This window comes from Mauremys mutica, chromosome 4 (genome assembly GCF_020497125.1).
Source record: "Mauremys mutica isolate MM-2020 ecotype Southern chromosome 4, ASM2049712v1, whole genome shotgun sequence".
Taxonomy (NCBI): domain Eukaryota; kingdom Metazoa; phylum Chordata; order Testudines; family Geoemydidae; genus Mauremys; species Mauremys mutica.
The window spans coordinates 55,325,794-55,350,899 of record NC_059075.1 but is presented as its reverse complement, the minus strand read 5'-3'; the positions used below and the strand labels follow the sequence as shown (position 1 = coordinate 55,350,899).

Sequence of the window (25,106 nt, the reverse complement as noted above, 5' to 3'; positions counted from 1 at the left end):
GCAAGCCATTCCCTCCTTACTAGTCCCTTGGAGATTAATTAGAAACATCTGCAATTTAGGATATTATTTTTCTGAGACCTCCACAGAAAGATCTCAAGGCAGTCATCACCATAGAGAAGCTATGGCAGTGTGGCTCCAATGGAACCATACTGGCAGGGAGCAGTCCTGGGCCAGAGTCAATGTGAGGTGCAAGACTCTACAGTATGGCAAGACCAGGGCTTTTTCCATGGAGGATAACCCTTTACACAAAGGAAAGATATGAGAGGTTTTCTTCATAGATGGTTCCTGTCTCTGACCTCCCTCCCCTAGATTTTTCTGCAGATGGGAATGATCCGGGCAGCAGTTAGGGGATCATTTGTAAATTTCCAAACAGTTCTCAATATTGTCCTTATCCCCTTAATAAGACATACAAATTAGTGCCAAAAAATGGAGGCAGCTAGATGGTATTTTCCTAATATTTTATGCCAAAGTGTAGCGTGCTCTCCTACTGAATGTTTCCCCAGTTCCTCCAAAAACAATATATGTATTGGTGATAAGATTATGAGAGTTCTGAGAAGATTTAAACTTCAATTTAAAGTTTTTAGTGCAGGAAGTTGGACTTTTGTAAAAAAAATATATTGTACAAAAAATATACTGTGCATCTTCCATCCAGGTTTTGAAAAGTGCTTTACAAGCCTTATAATACTTTGTACAGTAGAGTAGTGTTATTTGAATTTTACAGATAGGGAACTTAAAGCACAGAAACATTAAGGAATTTACTCACCATCACACAAGAGATCAGTGGCAGAACTATCTTCTTGAACGTCTATCTTCCTTCTTCTAACAATGTATTATACCCACAATAAGCTAACCTGTCCAATGTGTATTCTGTGTACTGAAACATTGTTGCCAAGAATTAATGGTGCATAGAACACAAAGAAGAGTCTCAAAACCATTATACTGGGCTTACTCCTGTTCTGATTATTATTTGCACCTAAAGGCCCTAACCAGGATCAAGGCTCCATTGTGCTAGATACCATACAAATGTCCCCCCAAAGTTACAGTATAAGGCTCTGATCATTCAAAGATTTATGTATGTACTTCTATTAAATTAAAGATGTGTGTAAGTCATTGAAAGAACAGGGCCTAATTTATCAGATTTAAAAATTTTAGTAAAGTTAATGTTTAAAATTAAATATACACAAGTTAAGAGGAAAGGTACTTTACATCTGGGGTCAGGCTTGAGTCATGAGGAATTACAGGTATTGGTTGCAAGGATGAAGAATCACATAACCAGCATAGACCCAGATTGGAGTGCAAGAGTTTTTAAAGTGTCAGTGGATAAGTGGGCTCGGGTACACCACCCATGGACTGTATAAGGAGTCCAAGTCAGTATCGGTGTAGCGAATAAGTATGTGGGTTGGGTGCGTCCCTTGGCTCGTCAGGGAAGGAAGGGAGTTATTTCCCTGGTCGGCGGTCTCAATTACTCAATGTGATATTGACAGTGTCCTGTGACGTGTTCCGTATAAATGTCTCTGGACCACCTGATGATGTCGGACAACACTACTATTTATGCCAATGAGACAGGATTGGATCCAGTGTGTTGTGTGAAATTAATTAATTTAGGTTTTATACAATATGTGCCTATCACAATCTTTGGCTCATTTACCGAAAGTTAAAAAGAGGACAACTTAGTACGTGTATTAAGGACACCCAACACAAGCATTTTATACTCTGAATCTGTGATGTGAAAGCTTATAATTTTTAGTATGAGTTCAACATAACTGTGAAGGCTTCTTTGGAGCAGCTGCAGAGTACAGTGTGAGAATGCATTTTTTAAATTCCTGAAGGGGTTAATGAGAGCCTCTGGGCACAATCAGCCTTTCCCTGCTGCACCTGCAGTAGGTGTTGAGCCTGGAAGGAAGAGTTCAAAGGGCAAGGAGAGTGAGAGATGCCTGGCTGAAATGTGGAAAATGAGTTGGACTGCTGGCAGACAGAGCCTCCCTGAAGGACAGTAGGCCTGCAACATGGAGCCCAAGGCAGTTGGGAAGCAAAGTGGCAGAAAATGAGTCTGTCCAGGATTCTGCATGCTGGCGGATGGGCCTGTAAGAATCAGGAAAACTCCTGTCTGAGTCAGGGATTGTCCTGCCAGAGGAATAGGAAAAACTCTCTTGCAGCAGAACCAGCTGCTAAGAAGCTCTGCAGCGAGCCTAGATGCTTAAAGAAAGCAGGGATGACACACTAGAGAGAGGCTGATGCAAAGGCCCAAGACAGGGCAATGTAAAATGTGGTCCACAGAGGTAGCAAGCTGTGTAGTGAGGCCTTGATTGTCTATTCAAAGGTCTCTGGACTGAAACCCAGCAGAGTGGGAGGGCCTGGGCTCCCCTTCCAGCCCACTGAGTAAAATGGAGCAGACCTCTCTCTTCTGACAAGGGGTAAGAACTATTCAAGACCCCCTGATACCAGGGTTAAGAATGAATGTGTGTCGACTTGAACCAAAGGGATGTGGTGGGAGGAGGAAATTAAACACCTGTTAGAATAATGTCAATTTAGATTTATACATTTTATTGTAGCCAGTTTTCATCCCGATACACACCTGTGCACATATAAAAATTACCACTGAAATACAATCGTCATCTCTTGGGTGTCTCACAGCAACACTAACAGCATAAATCAAACTACAAAACAATTTAAGGGAGTAAATAAAGACCATTGTGTGTACACACACACACACACACACACACATACACACACTTCAAGACTTCGACTTGAGTGCTACGGGTCCTACAAAGGGGAATAAAACTATAGCAATCTCGTGGAAACAGAGGAGAGAGGCAGCATGGAGGAAAAGAGAAGCAGTTTCTCACACAATGGCATAGCACAGAAGGGCAGTTAGTTGCTAAACTCTGCAGGAGTGAAAAGGATGTGAAGAGAGGCATAGTCTGGCATCGGTACTATGGGTGACATGTTCTCCTCTGAAATCTGCATACCGTGCGCAGAAAAAGGTTTAAGATTTATGCTACTTGTACTCTATACATTATCAGGGTATATGTCATTTAAGCATTTCACCAGTGCACCTTGGGTCCTCCTATTCTCTGCTGATGGCATGTAGTAGTCCAGTTTTCTCTTGACTGTAAAACTTTGGTCTAATTTTGGCTATTGGGTTTAGTGCAGTGGTTCTCAAAGCTGGTCCGCTGCTTGTTCAGGGAAAGCCCCTGGTGGGCCGGCTGGGCCGGTTTGTTTACCTGTTGCGTCTGCAGGTTCGGCCAATCGCGGCTCCCACTGGCTGCGGTTCGGCGCTCCAGGCCAATGGGGGCTATGGGAAGGGCGGCCAGCACATCCCTCAGCCCGCGCTGCTTCCTTATATATGTTTATACTTTACATCTTGTATATAATTGCTATATAGAAATATTTAAGGCCAGTGGGAACCGTGATCGGCCGAACCTGCGGATGAGGCAGGTAAACAAACCAGCCCAGCCCGCCAGGGGCTTTCCCTGAACGAGTGGAGGACCGTCTTTGAGAACCACTGGTTTAGTGTATGGATGCTGGATGGTGTTAGTGACCTGTGATATACAAGAGAGGTCAGAGTGGATGATCTGGTGGTCCTTTCTGGCCTTAAGCTCTGTGAGAGAGCTGCCATGACCAACCACACTTTGAATGCACAGTAATGAGGAGAGTGGTAGGCTACATACAGAACAGAGCAACCTCTCATGTTTAGACAATGTTCAGCAGGATGTTGTCACCGCCTAATGTGTGAAACAGAGGTTGTGCCATCTGCCCCGCCATAGTTCTGCCAATGCCATTCACTTCAGGGCAGCATGTGATAAATTTTATCACCATCAAAGAAAAGCATTTTTTCAGACAGCATTCCCGTGCCCCGCAAGTTCTCGTGCTGAAGAGAAACACAGGGTTCTTGAATATTAAAAATTAAAGACAACATAAGAACCAATAGTTTCCAGAATAGTAAATGTTCTTCTATTCACATGGTCTGCCACTCCCAGACACAGTGAAAATGCTGTGAATTAAGAATCCCAACTTAATTTCTTAGAGGATTTAGCAAGACCTCCAATGTTATTTTAAAGTAACTTTGTTTGTTATTAATACACTTTGGATTGTTCCTGAGCCAGCACTTACAACTATAAAACTGGCAGAAAGAAGAGTTTCTCAACAAAGTGAAGTCATTTGTTGAAAATGCACGTCCATGAAGTTGTTTTATCTGTAAGAGAAAGCAGCAAAGAATCCTGTGGCACCTTATAGACTAACAGACGTTTTGCAGCATGAGCTTTCATGGGTGAATACCCACTTCTTCGGATGCAAGCAGAAAGTCCACTAACAGACAGAATACTTGCACATAGAATAATTTGGTGCTATGACAAAACAACTGGTCAATGTAAATGATGTTTGTGCAGTAGGGTGCGAGCAAATTGAACTTACAAAAATCTTCATAGGAAAGGATAACACTGAGCAAAGGGATCCTAGCTCTAAAAGGAGAACAAGTCAGAGTTATTTACAAACAACTAGTTTGCTAAAAGCAATCTAGTTCAATGCAGCTCTCAGACACAGTACTAATTAAACTTTTTGACTAATTTCAAAGAAAAACATGAGCTTTCCCCTTTTTTTGACATGTGAAAATATTATTGGTAAACATAAGGTATTTCATTCAAGAGGGAAAATATTAATACTTGGAATACACTCTTAAATATAAATACATACTATCTATCTAGATACCTTTGGTTAATAAATGCATCTAGTGTGTACACTCCCACACACTTTCATTGCTGTGAACAAAATGTCTATTAAATTATGCTGATCATTTTTGCATTTAATTGTAGTAAGACACCTTTATATTACCAAGTTAATTGTTCACCTAATTTTTGAGATGATAAACATAATAGGGCAGCAGATCTTTTTTTCAAACTTACAGAAAAAGTCAAATAATTCTAATTATTTAAACAAAAAATGTACTCTAATGTAGTACATATAGCTTTTAAATTAAAAGCTAAAGAAAATTAAATATATGATTCACTGTTCTGTGACTCAAACAATAGTTTCACATCAGACTTTTCCTCATCCTTGGTAATGTATTAACATTATGAAATTTTATAACACTTTAAATTTCTTTGAAACAAAAAGTCTATTTTACTTTTTAATTAAATCTATTTCTCTGAAAGGTCTTTAAAGGCTCTACAAACTACCTTGCATTTTATTATTGCTGACAGTTATCTAAACCACGCTTGAATGCTCTCTTTATCCTTTAGTGAACAATTGAAAGATCATATGCTAAGAGACTTGTGCTTTCTCTTCTTCTTGCCCTGTAATTAAGGCATTTAAATACATTTCTTCATAGCAGTTAAGAGAGCACACTGTAAAAAATCATGAACTGAGACAATTTTGAGTTTAGCAACCACAAATATATGCAACATAAATTTGTCTCAATGGTAAATATAAAAAACAGAACAAAAAAAGCCTCTTGAAATCACATAATGAATTTACAGAACACATGGACTGAAAAGATTTCGTTTGGTTGTCTTAAGATATCTAAATGATCTATGGTAGTTTGACAATACTACCACCACATTGTTAGTTATCCTACAAGGAAGGTAAACATTTATATCAAACACACATTTGTCAATAATATTTTAGTTTTTAATAGGTTTTTTTTGCACTATAAAGAAAATGGAGGGAGAGGCGTGAGGAGGACAACATGTGGATGGAAGGAATTACCATATGGTAATTACAACAAATCTGGTAAATGTATTATAATAAATATTTGCCATTATACATTTAGAGCAACAGACATATGCTTTATAAAATGTTATAACAGATAATACAAACAAATTTCCGAAACTGCAGTTTTTCTAAACTGAAGAATTCTTATATTAATGTACTGCACCCTTTTTGACACAAACATGTTATTAAGACGTTTCTTTCACATTATGAAAGGAATTCAGCATGTATACCGTCCAAACATTTCTATATAGCAATTATATACAAGATATAAAGTATAAAGTGTATCTTAGATACAGAAATGCTTTAGGAAATATTCTATATGAATTTGAGATTAGCTGGTCATAGAGCATATCCCTTACAAGTAAATCTAGTTTCTGTGGCAGAAGTTCTTTATGTTGTTGTCTCAATCAAATGTTAAAAGATATGTTGTACTAAGTTATGTTTTTTCTTAAGACAGACGAGAATAAGAAAAATATTTTTTAAAAAGTTGTCAGCATGTTGTATTATGAACAACCTTATTAGTCCTTTACAATTATAATAGGTACCTCTGGACAAGATCAAGGAGACATGACAAATGCTTCTGACTTCTTTTTAAATCGAACCTGGAAGGTCATCGCTGAACAAACAGAATACTGTACAACTGGGGTCATAAATTGTTGAAGATGACAAAAATGTAAGTTTATTTTTTTGTTCTATAAAATAAATGAATAAGTTATTCAGTTTGGACTGTCCTTTTATCCCTGCTTGATTTTATACTTGAAAGAGATAGGTAACCTTTTTTCTTAATTTTTTATACAAGTGTCAATTTAATTTTTATATTATGTCCTTCTGAATCCAACTGACAATATTAGCATTGTCTTTCAAATAACTACTGCACTTTCTAAATGTAGTCTTCTGTATGGATTTCTAATAAATTCTTATCTTTGTTTGTATTTGCTCACCATCATTATGACAAAGCTGTAAACACTTTAAGAAAAAACAGTCCACAAATTTGGAATTTGATATTTTGTCTTTAATTTAAATTTTTAAAGTGTACAGGAAAAATGCTAGCTGTTATTCTCAATGAATCTGGTCAAGAAAAAGTACATTTATTATTTCTGCTAACATTTTTATATTTTGTTTTTAGGATCATTTAACAGGACTGGTAGTTTCTGATTAAATTTAATTTGTGTGGAGCTAAACAATAACAAATTACTGCAACTGTAAACATATTAATAACTGTCGCATTTAAGTCTTGTGCTATAGTTTTAAGAGGAAGTATACAGAATGAATTAGAGATCCGTAAACTCCTGATGGACATTAGTAGTGTAAGACAAATGAAAATGAATCATTAACTGAAAAGAAAATAGGTTAGGTCAAATGAAAATGTAAATAAACAAGATAAACTCAGATCAAGAGATTTAGCTAATAAAAGTTCAAAACAGATCAGTGACCATACAGTTTGAAACAAATATGAAATATGAATGACTTTAAAAGAAATAATATGAAAAGTACAACAGTAATCGGATATAAAATTACCAAAATTCAAGTGAAGGAAATTCAAACTGAAATGTATGATGGGCAATTATGTACTTATTTTGACAATTCTAAGTGGTCAAGTTTTTAAGGTATGACACAGAAACCTTAACCTATCTATAGATGAGTGATAAATGAGGCATTTTGTGTCATTACAGTCCCATAAATCACTTTCTTTAACTGCTGACGGCTTTTATCAGATCTAACCTTTTCAAGCTTCTATTAGAGTGCTAGCATTTTCAACTTTGACACATATGAAATTTACAAATTCTGCAGCTGATTAACTCTGGACAGAAGCTCACTGCCATCATTGCCTTCTTCAAGTTGGGTTAGACCGTAAGTGTCTCAAAAACTCTCACTCACTATAGGACAAAAATCTCAATTAATGTACAGGGCTGTATTTCAAGGGTACAAAACAGTTTTCCTTCTGAAGCAAATAAATGAAAGATTGCTTTCTGCTGCACTCAGCAATGTTCAGCAAACTTAGGAAACAGTCTGCAATTTAAAAAATATATGCATAAGAGGTAAAATCCATATAAAGATACACAACACTTAGTAACTGGAAGTCAGAAGAATAATTTTCTTTTACTTATCTTAGTTTTAAATTCTAATTAGACATTTTAAATTAAATTGATGAACTCTGTTAGCTATTTGAAAAGCCACAACATAAAGAAATCAAACAAGACTACAATCATAAACTCTAGGCTAATTTTCATCATGGACCCAGTTATTATGGGAATGCACAGCCTTTTCCATGGGAACTTTTACTAAACTTCTTCTGAACTAAAATAAAAAGGAATTAAATGTCTTAAATCGTCAGGCTCTAAACATGTATTTTCATAATTTATAATTACTAATGTGTAGCACTTTATATAATTTAGATATTACACACACACACACACACACACACACACAGTGAAACCTTCAAGGAAATACATTTACAAGATTTAATTGATAGAGACGTTGAAACAAAGCTCAAGTTTAAAGAGATACTGTCTTTAATAATAACAGTCAGACTGAAGAAATCTTGATGTTGGTTGTGTGACCACTGGAAGCCTGGTACTTCAGATGGTATTAGTTTTGATAAGAACTAACTAGACATCAGACCTAAACAATGAAAACTGAAGAGACAGGCTCAGACCACGCAAATAGGAATATCTGCAGAGACCCTCCCGCGGCAGATTGCCTCTTGTTGACAAACGACAAATCTTAGAAAAACAGTGGGCGAAGGACAACTTTTCTTCAGCATCATAGCTAACACAGCCTTGTAACGTCAGTGTCTAAGGTCTATCCATGACAAATTAAAAACTTTATTTCACATATCACAGAAGCTATGCAGTTACTTTTTGACAATTCAGATGTAAATCCTGGAATGCATATGAATATTCATGACAAAGTCATATTTATCATTTAAAACAAAAGGACATGACTTCTTGGTGTTCATATCAAAGACCAGTGATGGATGAGGCCATGCTAATCAAAGACAAACCAAAAAGAACACAGATGTTTGCTACTCCTGATTAAAAGAGGAAAAGACTAGTCCAAAAGAACTATTGACAATCTAAAAATGTTTATAAATATACTGTGTGTGTGTGTGTGTGTATATATATATGTATGTTTAGAAATTTCTATGTTCGTAAATAAGCAATAATTAAAATAATTATTTGACATAAAGTCAAAAGAAACCAGAGGTAGTCAAGAAAAAACAGAAGCTTTGAATAATTCAAATATTTTTATTATGGATAAACAATTTTAGTCTCTTATGTAGTTACGTAAGTTCCACTCATAATAATGTAAATAATTCTAACTTATTATAATTTGTTTTTATTGACATATTTCTGGGTTTTAGTGACACTTGCATAGTGTGTGCGCTAAATTTTACATTTTACATAGTGTAAATATAAATGTGTACTTGAGCACAAATACAACTTCTGAAAATGGTATGATGATGGTCAGAGAAGGGGACTGGGAGTCAGAATTCAGGGCTCAGTTCCCAGCTCTTGCAATGTCTGGTGACACTCAGCAAGTCATTAAACTTCTGTGCACCATTTTACTCCTATATAAAATGTATTAACCTATATCCCCATCCCCTCGCTCTCTCTCAGAGATATAGACCCTGATTCAGTAAGGTACGTAACTACATATCTAACTAACTATATGAGTAACCGCACTGAAATCAATGAAAGGACTGTTAAGTACTACATATGTTTGTACAGTGTCTAGCCCAACAAGATCCCACCTGGGTGGCATACAGATTCTATCATAATATAAATGTTAAACGATGATGTTAATACCCAAGTGCTTAAAGTTAGGAACATGCTTAAATATCTTGCTGAATCATGTACATAGTTTCCTACCTTCAGTGGCCAGCATCTCAGTGACTTGCCTAAGAACAGGAAGTATTTAGATACGATAGTTACAGGTTCAATAGAAAAACCTAAGGCAGAGTTAGAAAACTAATCAGGTATCTCCTATTGCATGGAAACGTATGTCCACTGTATCTTGCCAGTGTGGTGTTCTGAGAAACTTAGATGAAAAGTGCCATAGATTTTAAACTCAGAATTGGAGTGACAAAAGGAAAAAGTCACTGCACAGCAGGTTTTATGCATAATCAAATCTGTTCACACAGGCTATGCAGTACTGAAATCACAGCTTTGTTTATGAGATTTACAATAAACACAATACTTAAATTCTGATCTGGTATGATTGATATGATCTCTGCCAGCAACCTAATATACCCAATTAGATATCGGGTCCCTAATATTCAGTACAGTAAAGCAATCATGAAGGATTTATTAAAAAAAGTCCATCTTATAAACTATTGAAAATTAAGGCCTAAATTGCTCATGTGAGTGCCCTTCAACATAAACCACACTGCTGACATTTGCATAAAACTAACACAACAAAAGAGATCTTCTTTGCTGTGATGAGAGCATTAACATTTTTGCTATTATTAAAATTATGATCTTCAGCTGACCCATTAAAGACCAATTTCCACATCATAACACATTTCAATGATCTAATTCTATTTTCCCTAACTTTTAAAGGGTCTTTTAAAAAAAATAAAAAAAAAATCTTGTCTTGGCATCTTAAAAGGAATTACTTGTTATAGAGATGTTGATGTGCTTAATGCAAAAATCTCAACTGCCTTCTCCAACCTAAAATAGATAACTGTAGCTCTGTGAAGGCAGTTTCTTGTGTTTAAGAAACAAGAAGTCCCCACAATCCATATTACCTCCCAGGGTACACCATAATGCAGCCATCTTCTATACATAATCTCAGTTTCCTCATCTTTAACCTGAAAGAACCACTCTCAAAAAGACTGAAAGGTAATTTGAAGTCCATATTGACACTATATTTATCTACTCCTAAGTAAAGATCTCCAAGGCACAGGGAATTTGTGCAACATTAAACAAGACTGCTGTCCTTTAGCCCGGCACAGACCAAACAAAAAAAATTCATTTTACATCTCGAGCTGCACTTAAATTTTTCAAATCCACTCAGCCTCTTGTTTTCACGTGCTTTACTTACTGTGGAAGAGTTCTGTCTCTAATTGGCTTTTGACTTTATTTACCTTTTTTCATATATTAATACAAGTAGTTTTATACTCCAGTTATAGTAATTTAATATTAATAGATAAAGGTGTTTTTATAAGAAAATTCTTCCACCTTTTGGCCCTTTTTTGAAAAATTTACTGAGAGCCTAATATATTTAATATTCAGTAGCATGTGAGAATAATTTTTATGCAACTCTGATAGTTAGAAAGATAGATAACTCAATTATTAGATCATCTATCAAAATATTCAGATGTATAAGAGGCTACTAAAAAGATTGATGACTGAGAAAGTCCACTGATTCTCTAGCCATCATATGCACACATTTGGCTAGACAACATTTTTCGCTGCCTTCACAAGCAAGCTTCATTACCCATCACTCCACTGAAAAGAGTTTATTATGAGGCTGCCATCTTGGCAAGACTATTATTTAGATGATAAATGTTGGGGAGAAAAGTGTGTGTAGATTTTTTTTTTTTTTTGGTAAGATGAGCTTTTTGACAGATAAAACAAACAGCATCTACATTTCTAATTAACTTAAATTTGGCAGATACAAATACAGGTCAGTAAAGCTATGATATACTACTAGATTATTTTCTGTCTGAATTTTGTCCTTAATTTGTAAAATGTAAATTAACTAATTAGAGGAAAAGCAGCATTATTTGTGACAAAATGCTTCTGTTAGTTCTGGGCTTTTTGACATTTATTATCAACTGTACTTCCTTATTCTAAGTTCTAGTAGATGGATAATTATACTTATATTAATATTAAGTTTTTCATCTTTGAAACTAAAATGAAAAAGTTTCAGTTTTTGAGAAAATACATCACATTATACAATATGCAAGTACACTACATATTCTAAGCTTTGTTTTATTTAAAGTGTTCTGCTGTTTATGTATGTGTGTGTAGTAGTATACACAATTTTTCAGAAGATTATGGTATCTTTATTGCACACAGAGTGTGGCCAACAATAAACACAATTATGTTTTGCACATTTATACTACAAGTTAACACTCCTTTCACACACTCAATACCCACACAATTGTCGCTTCAAATGGATTAGAAGAACACTTACTGAATTACATGGAGGAGGGGGAGGTAAATTTGGTTATTCTTGAGTTTCAGCAAGCAACCTGGCCTTGTTAAATTAAAATATATGATGTAATAGTTTACAGAAGTTTTTTAAAGATATTCCTAGGTAGATAAAGACTCAACAATAAGAAATACATTGAAAATGTCAGATGTAAATGTCAATTAAAAATTACAAGGAGTTCTGAAAGGTAAGGTCTGTGAGGACTGACATTCTTTGACATAGTGGAGTGTCTGTGACCAGGCCTTTGGCAAACATAGCAGGATCTATGCTGTCAGCTCATATTGTACATAAACTTAGATGCTTGTCTAATCTGAATGAGAAATACCAGGGAAATTGGAGCTGAAGCCTTGCGGTAATGTATGTGGAAGCTGAAAGTGCTCTATCTGTACTACGTGATAGTCTCCAGTGACATAACAATATCTGAAAGGGTGGAGAAAAATAATTCAAAGATATATAGTGCCCTGTATACTACTGTAAAAGCTGAGAATGCAATAATCTAGCAGTCAAAGGATAGGTTCTAATCCATTTATAATGAATATCCTAATTTGAGATATGTGTATAAAACATTTTATATGGAAAAATATATTGTAATTCATGTTTAATTGACATTTATCATTCAAATTTAAATTTTAATCTAAATTTTATGTGGATTTGTTCCCTCTTTGCTTTGGCAATGCACAAGTGACTTTTGATACAGAGTGAAACAATCAAATGATCCTGGAAATTAATACAACTGTAGTAGTTGTCAACACAAGATGTAGATATTTCTCACTGAAACCACATGTTCAACTCTCTAAATCATCTTGTTAAGGATAAGACTATTTCCCAAACACTGAAACAAATTATTTCAGGCTACTTGTTTTGAACAAATTCTTTGCACAAACTACATTATTAGTCAGAATATGTGTTGATATTTTTGTAAATCTCATTAAACAATATGGCCACAACAAGGATTTATGTACAAAGTTGTTGAAAATAAGGTACATGTGGGATCTTGCTTTTTATAAAATGCACATGTATGTTTGTATGCACATATTGATTATTTTGTATGATCAGGACAGATACTGATATTCTTGATTTATTTACAAAGCTGGTGCACTGATAAACAGACAATTTTAAACAACTGGCTCCCCTTTTAGTTTAGAAATGCTTTTTTTTGGTCTACTAATAAGACTATCTTCACTACCTGCTATTAAAATTAGCAGACAACAGACTTTATAAGAGTAATTAATTTAGTTTTCATAAAAAGAATGTTTAAGTCGTAAATTGTTGAATGTGCATTTTCTGTTTAGACAAGGATAATTTGGTTGAATAATAAAAAGTGATCATAAAACTCTAAGACCATTCATGTCCATTTTCTAAAACTAGTTTACTACTTCTGACAGAGGAGCCCCAAAACAACCAAAACAAAAAAATCCAACAATAAACCTACAAAAAACAAAAAAATGTAGCATGTGTGAAATTCTACAAGCGTCAGATAACTAAACTGACCCTAAGTCTCCCAGTGTTGCAGTAAGGTCAAAAACTTTCAGCATTGTACCAGTGTGTCAAAATATGTCAACAAACCATCATACTGCAGGAAGAAGAATGACCTTTCAGTTCTTTATGTGTGGGCTGCCAATGAAGCTCTGGATACTGGGTATGCATGAACAGTTTTCCTAGCTACTTGACAAATGCAACTCCCAAGGTTTCCTCTAAATCTGGTTGTCAAACCACTAGGTTTCAACTCACTGGTACAACTTTCTAAGCCCACATACTGTTGAAGACTAGTGAAGCTGTTATAAAAATGCATGATTTCAACATACCCACAAAATAATTTTCCTTTACTTCAACCAAACCGATAAAATTATTACTTAAAGATTATTTGGATGAACAGATGTCAAGCTCTTTCAAACATCTTAGTAGAAAAAAAGATTATAATTCTGATGTTCCAATTTCCAGTTTTTTCTTGTGTGATAAATCCTGATAGTCAATATGTAATCCATGAAACAAAAAACAAATACTAAATTGTATGTGATCTGAACTGAATCCTATAAATTTCTACCTTTCTTATCAGTCAAACACACTTTTTGGTTCCATCGGTGTGACGTTGCACTCCATATGCTTTATGGAAATATGCTTATGAATATGACATAACTGGAATATGCTTTATGCTAAATACCCCTTGTATGGTGTCATTAGAAAGCTTGTAATCTACTAAGTGTGTTCATCCTATTTGTTTGCATGTATTATTTCTATATCTGGAGTTAGGAGGATAAGATATAAACTTGTATCACTGATGTAAACATATTAAGTGGAGGCTGTTAAGGGTGTTCCAGAAACAATCAGTTGTAAATGGCCTTAGTTACTTGAAAGCCTTCCTGTTTATGTGTGGGCCAGCCCATGAGGAATGGAGACTAGGGGTCTTACAGTGACATGTAACCATGTCACCTGATAATGAAATGAAATGATAATAAATCCATTCAGAAGGAGGGGTTGGGTCCCAGAGAGACAAAAGATTCCTGCCTTGTGCCAAAGCTATAGAAGGAGGTGGAGCAGGTCAAAAGGGGCTGCCAGTAATGAGAAAAAAAACCTGCTTACCACCTAAGATGTCTGCTGAAACTAACAAGCACTGTACTAGGGAAAAAGTTTGGGCCCAGACTAGGAAGGAGTCTAGTCTGTGAAAGAAGCTTATCTCTGAGGGTGAGATATTACCTGTAATCAGTTTCTTAATGTATAGGTTTAGACTTGCATGTTTTTGCTTTATTTTGCTTGGCGACTTACTTTGTTCTGTCTGTTATTACTTGAAACCCCTTAAATCCTACTTTTATACTTAATAAAATCACTTTGGTTTATTAATAAACCCAGACAAAGTGATTAATACCTGGGGGAGCGAACAGCTGTGCATCTCTTTCTATCAGTGTTATAGAGGGCGGACAATTTATGAATTTACCCTGTATAAGCTTTATACAGAGTAAAACAGATTTACTTGGGGTTCAGGCTCCCAGAAAGGCTGAACATTGGGCGCTGGGAAAGTCCCTGTTAACTGAGACGTCCCTAGGCTAAGTGAATCTCAGTTTCAGTGAACTGCAGAGAGGCATGGTCTAACCTCTAGGTCTGTGCTGGAGCTGACTGGAGTGTCTAACTCAGCAAGACAGGAGTGGAGGGGTGCCTGTTCTGGCAGGAAGGTTGTTCTCGGTATCCCAGCTCATCAAGTGACTGTCTCGAGGCGAGTCTTTGTGACCGAACCCGCCACAAGGGCTTCTAAGATTATTTTCATTTTACCATTATGATTTTAGATGTAAACAGGTGTTTTAATATCAGGCTTAACGTATTAATTAGAAATGAATGTCAATTTACATTTCAAAAGTGTAGATATTACTTTAAAATACATACAGGAAATTTGTTCTTATTTATTCATGCTCTCTTTTTACATATAAGCACAGGACTAGAGACATTTAGATTACAATTAAAGGGGAAAAAGAATTCATTGGAGGGAAGACTTGCTATTCATATTCAAACAGAGAAGAAGAAATGCTTCTCTCTCATTATGTGGAATTATCATTATTCTAATATCAGTGTCAAAGACGACATTTTGCTAGTGTCTTCTTCATATATAGTAAAGTTACTTCAGCTAATAACTGTGTCAAGTTTTCTCCTGGGACTCTCCAGAAATTGTATTACAGAGTCTAGAGATGCAGTATCCAGGCTTGCAAATGATGGAAAAAGTAAATTGTTATATTTGACTTTACATGTACTTGCAGTAAATCATCCACAGTGCACTTACTAATTATTATTTAATCTGTCTCTTGTAGATATCTATGTACTTGTTAGTATACTGCAGTAGTGTCTACTAATGTGGCTATAACTGATTGTTACAGTCCTTACACAAAGTAACAATGGAGTCTATCCAGTTTCTTTAATCAAGGTGGTATTACATTCTTAGTTCACAGAATAATCAATCCTAGACTGGGTAATGGGACTTCTAGATTTCTTCAGATGAACTGGAAGTATAGCACAATGAAATATATTTACAGTAATTTTCATTATTAGCAGAATTTCAAGCTGAAACAAAGCAATATTATTGTTAAAGTCCAATCATCCTAATTTTGGCAACACAACCTTAAATGTACTTCACTTCCAACACAGTTAGAAATGTTGTTCTCACTATTTTTACTATGTCAAAATGAACAGGTACCTAGTTAATAAATACAAAAGAAATCTGTTGGTTGACTGGTATAAGTAAAGGGTGCTTCTGCAGGTGACATCAGACTCAAAAAGGTAGAAATTATTGTGTTTTGCTACACCCCAAAACTAAATAGGCCAGATGCCATGTACGGCACAAAAAATAAATAATCACTGCAACTTCCTTTCTGCAATGGTATGTTTTATTGCAAAAGGCGAATTCAACTCATTGTAGCTGCTAATGATGAGGACTGTTGTAAGGATAATAGTGAAGGAAAACCAAGTACTACTTTTACTAAACATTCTTTAGGAGTAAATATCTTTTTATTCTAACAACATATTGTCCCCTCCATCTACAAATTTTGTGAAGCATCAAGTAATTGCTTTTCTCTAACACTCATGCAGCTATTTATTCCATCTTCTTTTCCTACTAAGAGTGTTATGCACTTCCTTATGAATACAAAGGAAAAAATGTCCATAAACAGCAGTCACTGGACAATCTAATTCCTGATTTGGAGAGCCTGCTTGTTATACAATCTAGATGGAACTGGGTACACTGTAATCTGATCTCTTGGCTGTCTTACAACTATTGAAAGTCTTCACAAATAGTATCAATAAAATTTCCCTCTTTATCTTTGAGTAATTGAATTGAGATACTTCGTTCCTCTCACAAAACAGCTGACTACAATGTCTACTACGGTAATTATATCTCTAAGACAGACATAAATGATTTTAAATGACAATCATTATGAGAATTTGAAACAAATATTTATGCATTTTACCTTGATTCAGGAACTTTGATTCTAAATGGCAATGCATTAGACTCCCAGTATACATTTGACTCACATGGTTTAATGAAAAACACACATAAATAAAAGCTACCACCATTTTTTCCAGCTACAGAAATTCTTATGAGCTTTTAATTTAGTACTCTTCATCTATGAAGAAAAATAATGGAAACCTACCTATTCCAGTAGCTCCAGAATTGGTCATGCAGATAGGCCTGGTGACTACATTCATCACCAAATGAAGCTTTGCTTTCAATCCAGTGAATTATATGTCCTTCAACAGCTAGGGGGACAAAGCATTACTAATATAAAATGAATGCAAGCTCTGAAAATCTGACCACAAAAGATTTGTAAAGTTCTACATTAGTCTTCTTGCTACCATATGACTTATACTTGAGGCACAGTTGTATACTTGTAAACCATCTTTCAAACATTTGCAATGAATATTTTTTGAAACAAAAATCTAAGAACCAAACAGTAGTGTTTACCTACAATTCTCTCAATTTAACTTTAATTACTGTGTGCTCCAAAATTCCTTTGAATGCACTTAAGCCAGTAGAAACAGTTGCTCAATGAAAAAGGAGCCAGAATACTGAGGACAGAAGTACAGCTATACCCATTTCCCCCTTGCTCTCCCTCTTAGGTGTCAGGAAAGGGGCTGGAAACACCTGGCGAATGCAGAGGCACGTAGATGAGCTATTGCAGCAGAAACTTTTCAGCGCTGTATGTTGGGGTAGTAGAGGGAGCAGACAAACAACAGAAACTCACCCCACAATACTGAAAATTATGAACTGTATATACGTATATATTTTCTCCCTTTTCTCTTTGGAGTCACCTTTGTGGGGATGTGTTCTGTGCTATTAATGTAGGAAGGATGTGTCAAAGAAGTAACTTTTCCGTTTTTCTCTGAAGATACTGTGGTTCATGGTGTCTTCCAGGAGCAAACTTGCAACCCGGGGGCCAGTCACCATGAGAGGCCCATCTCCTGCACAAACAAGGTTTCACTCCTGAGGTTGACCAATTTTTCCAGTGGGAAGTTATGCCAATATAAGATGAGCCGGTCTCCCTCCAGGTAACTTGGGACAATGCCATGAAGAGCTTTGAAGACCTTTCTTTTGTAGAGTTTTCTACAGCACCTACAACTGTAGTGTCTAGCTTACTAATGCCTGAAGAACAAAACATTAAGTTTGACTTTGGACGATGTGCTCTCAGAAGTTTGTGCTGCAAAGCCAGACAGGCTCTTGTATTTTACATCAATTGTAGCATTTTAAAAAGTTTGCCTTTTTATATCTAAGTAGAGAATCACAGTCTGATAAGAGGGGGAGTTAGTTGTCTTCCTGCCAGCCATAGATAGGGAGTAAAAAAGGTGCATTATACAGCTATTAGGATACGTAGAGCAGTGAAGCGTACAGACAGACAGCAAATCCATGGACTGTTTTAACCAACCAAAGAGGTGATGTTACAGACTAACATAACTAAAATAGCAAGTTTTCCAAAGTACTTGCCTTTCCCAACCAACATCTCCTTTAGCCTTCCAATGTTTTAACTACAGTCAGTTGCTCTTCATCTGGTTCATCACAGCCAGGATGCTGGATAGGTGGGAGATGGTGATGTTTGTGTTTTATATGAAAGAGATTAATAGCTAGATATCATAATTTTTTTGCTAGATTTTTAGTCAGTGCTGTTTCACAATCTTCTTAATAGGTTCAACAAGACTGGTGAGACGACAGATCCGTGAAACTGCACAGATGAGAGCTTTGGAAGTGAAGGAATAGGTGTTCATTGCAACTTTATGAGTGTGGCCTGACAGCACGTAATTAAGCCATCTCAGTGTAATCCTGCCAAGTCTCTGTGGTGGGACAGCAGACTATCATGGTTGAATGTATCAAATACTGTGGAGAGGTCCAGTTGTTTGAGTGTGGATGTATGGCCTTTGTCCATGGTAATCTATTGTTGCCACCAGCCCCATCTCTGTTCTTGAAAACTGAGGGAGAGGAGTCCAGAATATTGAAAATATCTAGGTGGAGTGGAAGACATCCCTTTGGATCTTTTAAAAATGCTTTCTCATAAAACAGTGATTACATAGTGGAGAAGAATATTGTGTTGAGTGATTATACCTTAAATACTGGCTAGATAATTGCATGATTTAGAGTAAATGATGATAGATCTCTCTCATCAAAGCAGATGTTGATGATTTTGCTAGTAAGAGTCCTAGATGCTTGAAACACCAAGAAAGGCAAAAACCTGGGTAACAGATAATGGCTCAGTTCTCATATAGTGCTTCCATTTGTTCCTGATTTTTTCTGAAAAATACATTGACATATCGTTGAAAAGAGAGGTGCTAGATTCTGAAAATGTGTGGAATAACTCTTCTTGGTTAAGGTGATGACTTACGAAGGGTCATTCAGCAACTGCTATTATGGAGGACATAGTGGGCTTGTTGACCAAACCAACAACCCTAGTGGTCTGGGCCTGCTGCCACAGTCTCTCTTTTCACCTACTGTGTATGGGATCCCTGGATGGGGTTCAACTGGGTCAGCTTCCTTGTCAGTGAACCCCTGGCTCTACCAGTCCCAGGGCTAGGTGTAGGGGAATCTGAGATGGATAGGGGGACCAGAGTCCTCTGCTCTGCCCGGTCCAGGGCCCTGAAAGTATGACAGCATGGGCTGGTCTAGGCTTGGTTCACCTCTAGTTCACCTTCCCTTGGGTCACTTGCTACCCCATCCAATGTCTGCTGTTATGTTATAGTCCTTTGCACCAAACTCCCAGTATCTCAGGGCTGATGAAGAGACAGTTACTCACCTTGCAGTAACTGAGGTTCTTCGAGATGTGTGTCCCTGTGGGTGCTCCACTCTAGGTGACGGTGCGTCCCAGCACTGTTGATCAGAGATTTTCGGTAGCAGTGCCTGGTTGGGGCGCACGCACTCAGATGGTATCTCCCGTCTAGTTGGAATCTTCCTGAGTGCGTGCGCCCCACACCCTCCTCAGTTCCTTCTCTACCATGGAGAATCATACCAGTACTCCAAAGTAGAGGGGAGGAGGGCGGGGTGTGGAGCAACCACAGGGACACACATCTCGAAGAACCTCAGTTACTGCAAGGTGAGTAACTTTCTCTTCTTCTTCGAGTGCTGTCCCTGTGGGTGCTCCACTCTAGGTGAATGTATAGCAGTACCCACTATGGTTGGTGGGACTTTGGAGATGCGGCAGTGAGTACTGTAGATAGTACTGTATGGCCTACTATTGTGTCTGCCGTGGTGTCTTGCATGAGAGCATAGTGTTTTGCAAACGTGTGTTCAGATGACCATGTAGCCGCTTTGCAGATGTCAGGAATGGGAACGTTGTGTAGGAAGGCAATGGATGCCAACATGGCTATAGTGGAATGAGTTCTAATGTCATCGGGAGGTTGAAGATTTTTCGCACGGTAACAGGATCTGATCCAGTCAGAGATCCACTTGGATAGACGTTGTTTAGAGATAGCCGTACCTTTCCATCTTTCGGCAATGGAAACAAAGAGTCGTGGAGACTTGTGAAATGATTTAGTCCTGTCTAAATAAAAGGCAATTGCTCGCCTGATGTCGAGAGTATGCAGGGTTGCCTCTTGCAGAGTTTTGTGAGGTTTGGGATAGAAACTAGGTAAATATATAGGTTGGTTGAGGTGGAAGGTCGATACCACCTTAGGAAGAAATTTAGGATGTGGTCTCACAGTGACTTTATCTTTGGCGAAGATTGTGTAGGGAGGGTGGGTCATCAGGGCACTCATTTCACCAACTCTCCTTGCCAATGTTATGGCAACTAAGAAAGCCACCTTCATGGACATATGGAGATGAGAGGAGGTAGCCAAGGGCTCAAATGGAGGTTTCATGAGAGCATGAAGAACGAGGTTAAGATTCCATGTAGCCACTGTTGGGTGAATTTCAGGGTAGAGATTTTGCAGGACCGTGAGAAAGCGTTTAATGGTGAGGTGGGTAAAGAGTGAGTACCCATCTAATAGGTCATGGAAGGTTGTAAGCGCCGCCAGGTGCACTTTGATGGAGCTGAGTGAAAGTCCGTCCTGTTTTAGTTTCAGGAAGTAGTCTAGAATGTTAGGGAGGGTCATGTTATTGGGTGCTAAATGCTTATGTGAGCACCAAGGAGCGAAACGCTTCTACTTCTGCAGGTAGGTTTTATGAGTGGAGTCTTTCCTACTGTGCAGGAGGACATATTGGACTTGCTCGGAACAGGCTAGTTCATGGGTTTGGAACCATGAAGGAACCAGGCTGTGAGGTGGAGCTTTTGAAACTGGGGGTGAAGAACTCGTCCGTTGTCCTGGTAAAGGAGGTCTGGCCTGTTGGGGAGAGCCCATGGGTGACAGGAGGACATGCGGAGAAGGTAGAGATACCACGTCTGTCTTGGCCAAGCCGGGGCAATAAGGATGACCTGGGCCTTGTCGTCCGCGATCTTCCGAATAACCCTGTGTAACAGAGGGATTGGTGAGAAGGCGTACAGGAGGTAGCTGTTCCATGGGATGAGGAATGCATCTCCTAGGGATGCAGTCCCGAGTCCCGCCCTGGAGCAAAACAGGGGGCATTTTTGGTTTTGGGTCGTGGCAAAGAGATCTATTGATGGGGTGCCCCAGTGGGAGAAAAGCTGTTGGAGTATTGCGGGGTGCAGTTCCCATTCGTGTTCTGTCGAGAAGTGCCTGCTGAGTGCGTCGGCAGTAGTGTTGTGGCAGCCTGGTAGGTAGGAAGCGATGATTTGTATTCGATGTCGTATGCACCAATTCCATAGTCGAATGGCTTCCATGCAAAGGGAATGTGATCGGGCTCCCCCTTGTCTGTTTATGTAGTACATACATGCTATGTTGTCTGTTAAGACCCACAGATATTTGTTCTTTATGAGGGGAAGAAAGTGAAGGCACGCTCATCTCACTGCTCTGAGTTCTAAGAGATTTATGTGTAGATGCGTCTCTGATGCGGACCACCGGCCTTGTGCCCTGTGTTCCCCTAGATGCGCTCCCCAAACAATCAGGGAAGCGTCCGTGATGAGCATGAGCGTTGGGGATCGTTGCTGGAAGGAATCTCCTGTGCAGAGGTTTTCTGGACTTGTCCACCATTGTAGGGAAGCTATAACATTGAGAGGAGGAGTTAGCAGCATCCCTAAGGGGTGTCTGTTGGGTTTGAAACTGGAGTTGAGCCAGCCCTGGAGACATCTCATATGTAGCCTGGCGTGTTGAACCATGAAGGTGGTGGCTGCCATGTGACCAAGGAGCTGTAGGCAGATTCTTGTTTGCGTCCTGGGACGAATAGAGAACGTGCGTATGAGCTGCGTGATAGCGAGGAATCTGTTGTATGGGAGCGAGGCCCTGCTCTGGGTTGAGTCGAGATGAGCTCCGATGAACTCGATCTGTTGCGTAGGTGTCAGGGTGGATTTTTGGATGTTTATTTGGAGGCCTAGGCTGTGAAAGAGAGAGATGGCGAAATGCGTGGCTTGAAGTGTCTCGCCATAGGAGTCGCCCTTGATGAGGCAATCGTCCAGGTAGGGGAACAGTGTGACCCCGTGTTTGCGGAGGTGAGCCACAACCACGGTTAGGGTCTTGGAAAAAACTCTTGGAGCTGTGGAGAGTCCGAAAGGAAGAACTCTGTATTGAAAATGGTCCTGACCGATTGTGAATCATAGGAAGCGTCTGTGAGCTGGATGAATTGATATATGGAAGTAAGCATCTTGTAGGTCGAGGGCTGTGAACCAGTCCCCTTGATCCAATGCAGGTATTATTGTGCCCAGTGTGACCATCTTGAATCTTTGTGTCCTCACAAATTTGTTCAGTCGGCGTAGGTCTAGTATAGGCCTTCATCCTCCGGTCTTTTTCTGCGTTAGAAAGTAATGGGAGTAGAAACCTGTCCCTTGGTGTTGCGTTGGCACAGGTTCCACTGCGCCTATTTGCAGAAGATGTGCCACTTCTGTGCGAAGTAATTGTTCATGAGAAGGGTCCCTGAAGAGGGATGGGGAAGGGTAGGAGGGTAGGATATAAAAGGGATGGAATAAGCGGTCTGAACTATTTCGAGGACCCAGCGGTCCTGTGTAATCCGCTGCCAGGCATGTTGGAAATTTTGGAGGCGGTGTCCAAATGGGCAAGTAAGCAGTGGAATTAAGGGGTGGTCGTACAAGCCCTTGACCAACGTTTCAAAACTGTTGTATATTGCCCGATGGACGGAAGGTGGTGGCTTGATTTTGATTTTGTCTGCACTTGGGGGGTCTAGTACAATTCCTAGTTGTGTCGTATGGTCTGGGTTGAAGACGATAGTACTGATGTGTGCGTGGTCTTTGGTAGAGTTGGTATCGTCGTCTCCTGGGAAGAGATGGGTGAATGCCCAGGGTGCGCGCGCAGTGTCACTCTAGAATCTTTCATGGTGTGGAGGAGTTCATCGGTTTTTTTGGAGAAGAGTTTGTCCTTATCAAAGGGGAGATCCTCCACTTTGGTCTGGAGTTCTTTAGGAATGCTGGACGCAGAGAGCCATGAGGATCTGCGCATAACCACAGCAGTTGCAGTGGTATGGGCTGCTGTGTCCTCCGTGTCTAAAGATGCCTGTAGGGCCGTTCTGGAAATCAGTTGTCCTTCAGTCAGGATTGATTTGAAGTCTGCTCTTCTATCCTCTGGACTGTAGGAGGCAAATTTGAAAAGTTTATTGTAATTATCAAAATCATAACTGGCGAGGAGAGCAGAATAGTTTGCAATCCTGAACTGTAGTGTAGAGGATGTATAAACCTTGCGGCCCAGGACATCAAGGCGTCTAAGGTCCTTGTCTTGTGGCGTGGATCGATATTATGACTGTTTTGTCCTCTGTGCAACTGCGTCCATGACAAGAGAATTCGGTGGTGGATGAGAAAATAGGAAGTCTGCGTCCTTTGCAGGAACATAGTATTTACGTTCAGCCTTCTTGCAAGTTGGTACTAAAGAAGCTGGGGTTTGCCAGAGAGTGTCAGCTGGCTCAATGAGTGCTTCGTTTATAGGGAGCGCGATTTTTGAGGGCACAGACAGTTGAAAGATTCTGAGGAATTTGTGTTGTGTCTCCTGAACCTCTTCCAAGGGGATATCTTGACTGAGTGCCACCCTCCTAAAAAAGTTATTGAAATTGTTTGCAGTCTCCACAGCCTATGGAGGTGAAGGGAGGAGGGCTTCATCCGAGGCTAGTGGAGAGTTAGGGTGAGGTGAGTCAGGATATGGTGCGTAGCTCCCAGTCTCAGGAGGGGGCTCAGGCACCCTAGAAGTGGATGGAGCAGGAGATTGAGGCACAGAAGGAGGATGATTGGTAGGAGGATGTTGCCACGGGTACCACTGAGGCCAAGGCATAGGGTAGGAGAACCCAGGTGCCGCCCACGGGGGGGCAAAGTAGGGAAACTGAGCCATGACCTGAGGTGGTAGAGGCACCGGTGGAGGAGAAGCAGGAGGGGAGAACTCCGCTTGCTGCTGTAAATCAAGGTCACCGTCAGTGAAAGCCAGTTCAGGTGGAGAGAGTGGCGGCTCAAGAAATGAGTCCTGTGTATCTAGGAGCGGAGAGTGAAGCTCAGGTGGCACTGAAAGGTCACTTTGAGTGAGAAACTGTTGCTCCTGCTCCCTGGGCTGAGCTGAGCCTGCTCTCTGCTCTAGCTCATTAGTAGGACAAAGTGAAAATGTGAGTATTGTGCTTAGAGATGCCCTGCAGGGGGTCTGCTGCTGGTGCACGGGTAGAAGACTGGCTCGGTGCCGAGGCTGAGTGCGCTTCGGCACCGCAGCTGTTTTCGCTGCTGAAGCAGAGCGCGCTGTCGGGACCGCAGCCGTTTTTGGCGCCGAAACTGAATGTGCTGTGGGCACCGCAGCCGTTTTCACTGTTGCTGCTGAATGCGCTGTCGGCACCACGGCCGTTGTTGGTGCTGAGGAGAAATGCAGTGCCGGTGCTGTGGCCGTTTGCGGTGCCGAGGAAGAGTGAGGTGTCTGCGCCGCGGCCATCTGCGGCGCTGAGGGGCCGAATCCACAAGTACCTTCCCAGCGCGAGAGGTTGAGTCCCTGCCTCTGTTCTCTGTCAGAGCCGTGGCTGAGGCATTAGAGCAGGCTGAGGCACCTGTCTTTGGTGCTGTCGGCACAGAGGGTAGGGATCTCGCGGGAGACCCCCTACCCTTGTTAGAATCTCTTCTGTGAGACTGTTGTGCTTCTTGCCTCCGCTCCAGGGAGGGTGAAGCAACGCTCCCCACCGGTTCCGATCTGGCTGGGGAGCGTGTGGGAGCGGGTTTAACCTTTCCCGTCTCTGACAGCGGCTGCAGGGATTTTTC

At 39.4% G+C, this 25,106-nt stretch overlaps 1 protein-coding gene across 4 annotated transcripts in view; it reads right to left on the bottom strand.

Moving 5' to 3' along the window:
* Window positions 1-25,106, bottom strand: part of CDIN1 (CDAN1 interacting nuclease 1) — a 180,039-nt gene that overhangs the window by 60,340 nt on the left and 94,593 nt on the right. For 2 of the 4 annotated variants that reach the window (XM_045015814.1, XM_045015816.1), the window contains one exon: window positions 17,001-17,106. In XM_045015814.1, coding sequence (XP_044871749.1) covers window positions 17,001-17,106 — 106 coding nt within the window. Of the gene's footprint in view, window positions 1-6,669; window positions 7,720-9,581; window positions 9,611-17,000; window positions 17,107-25,106 lie in introns of those variants that run through there. The other 2 variants (XM_045015815.1, XM_045015813.1) reach the window with 2 other exon arrangements.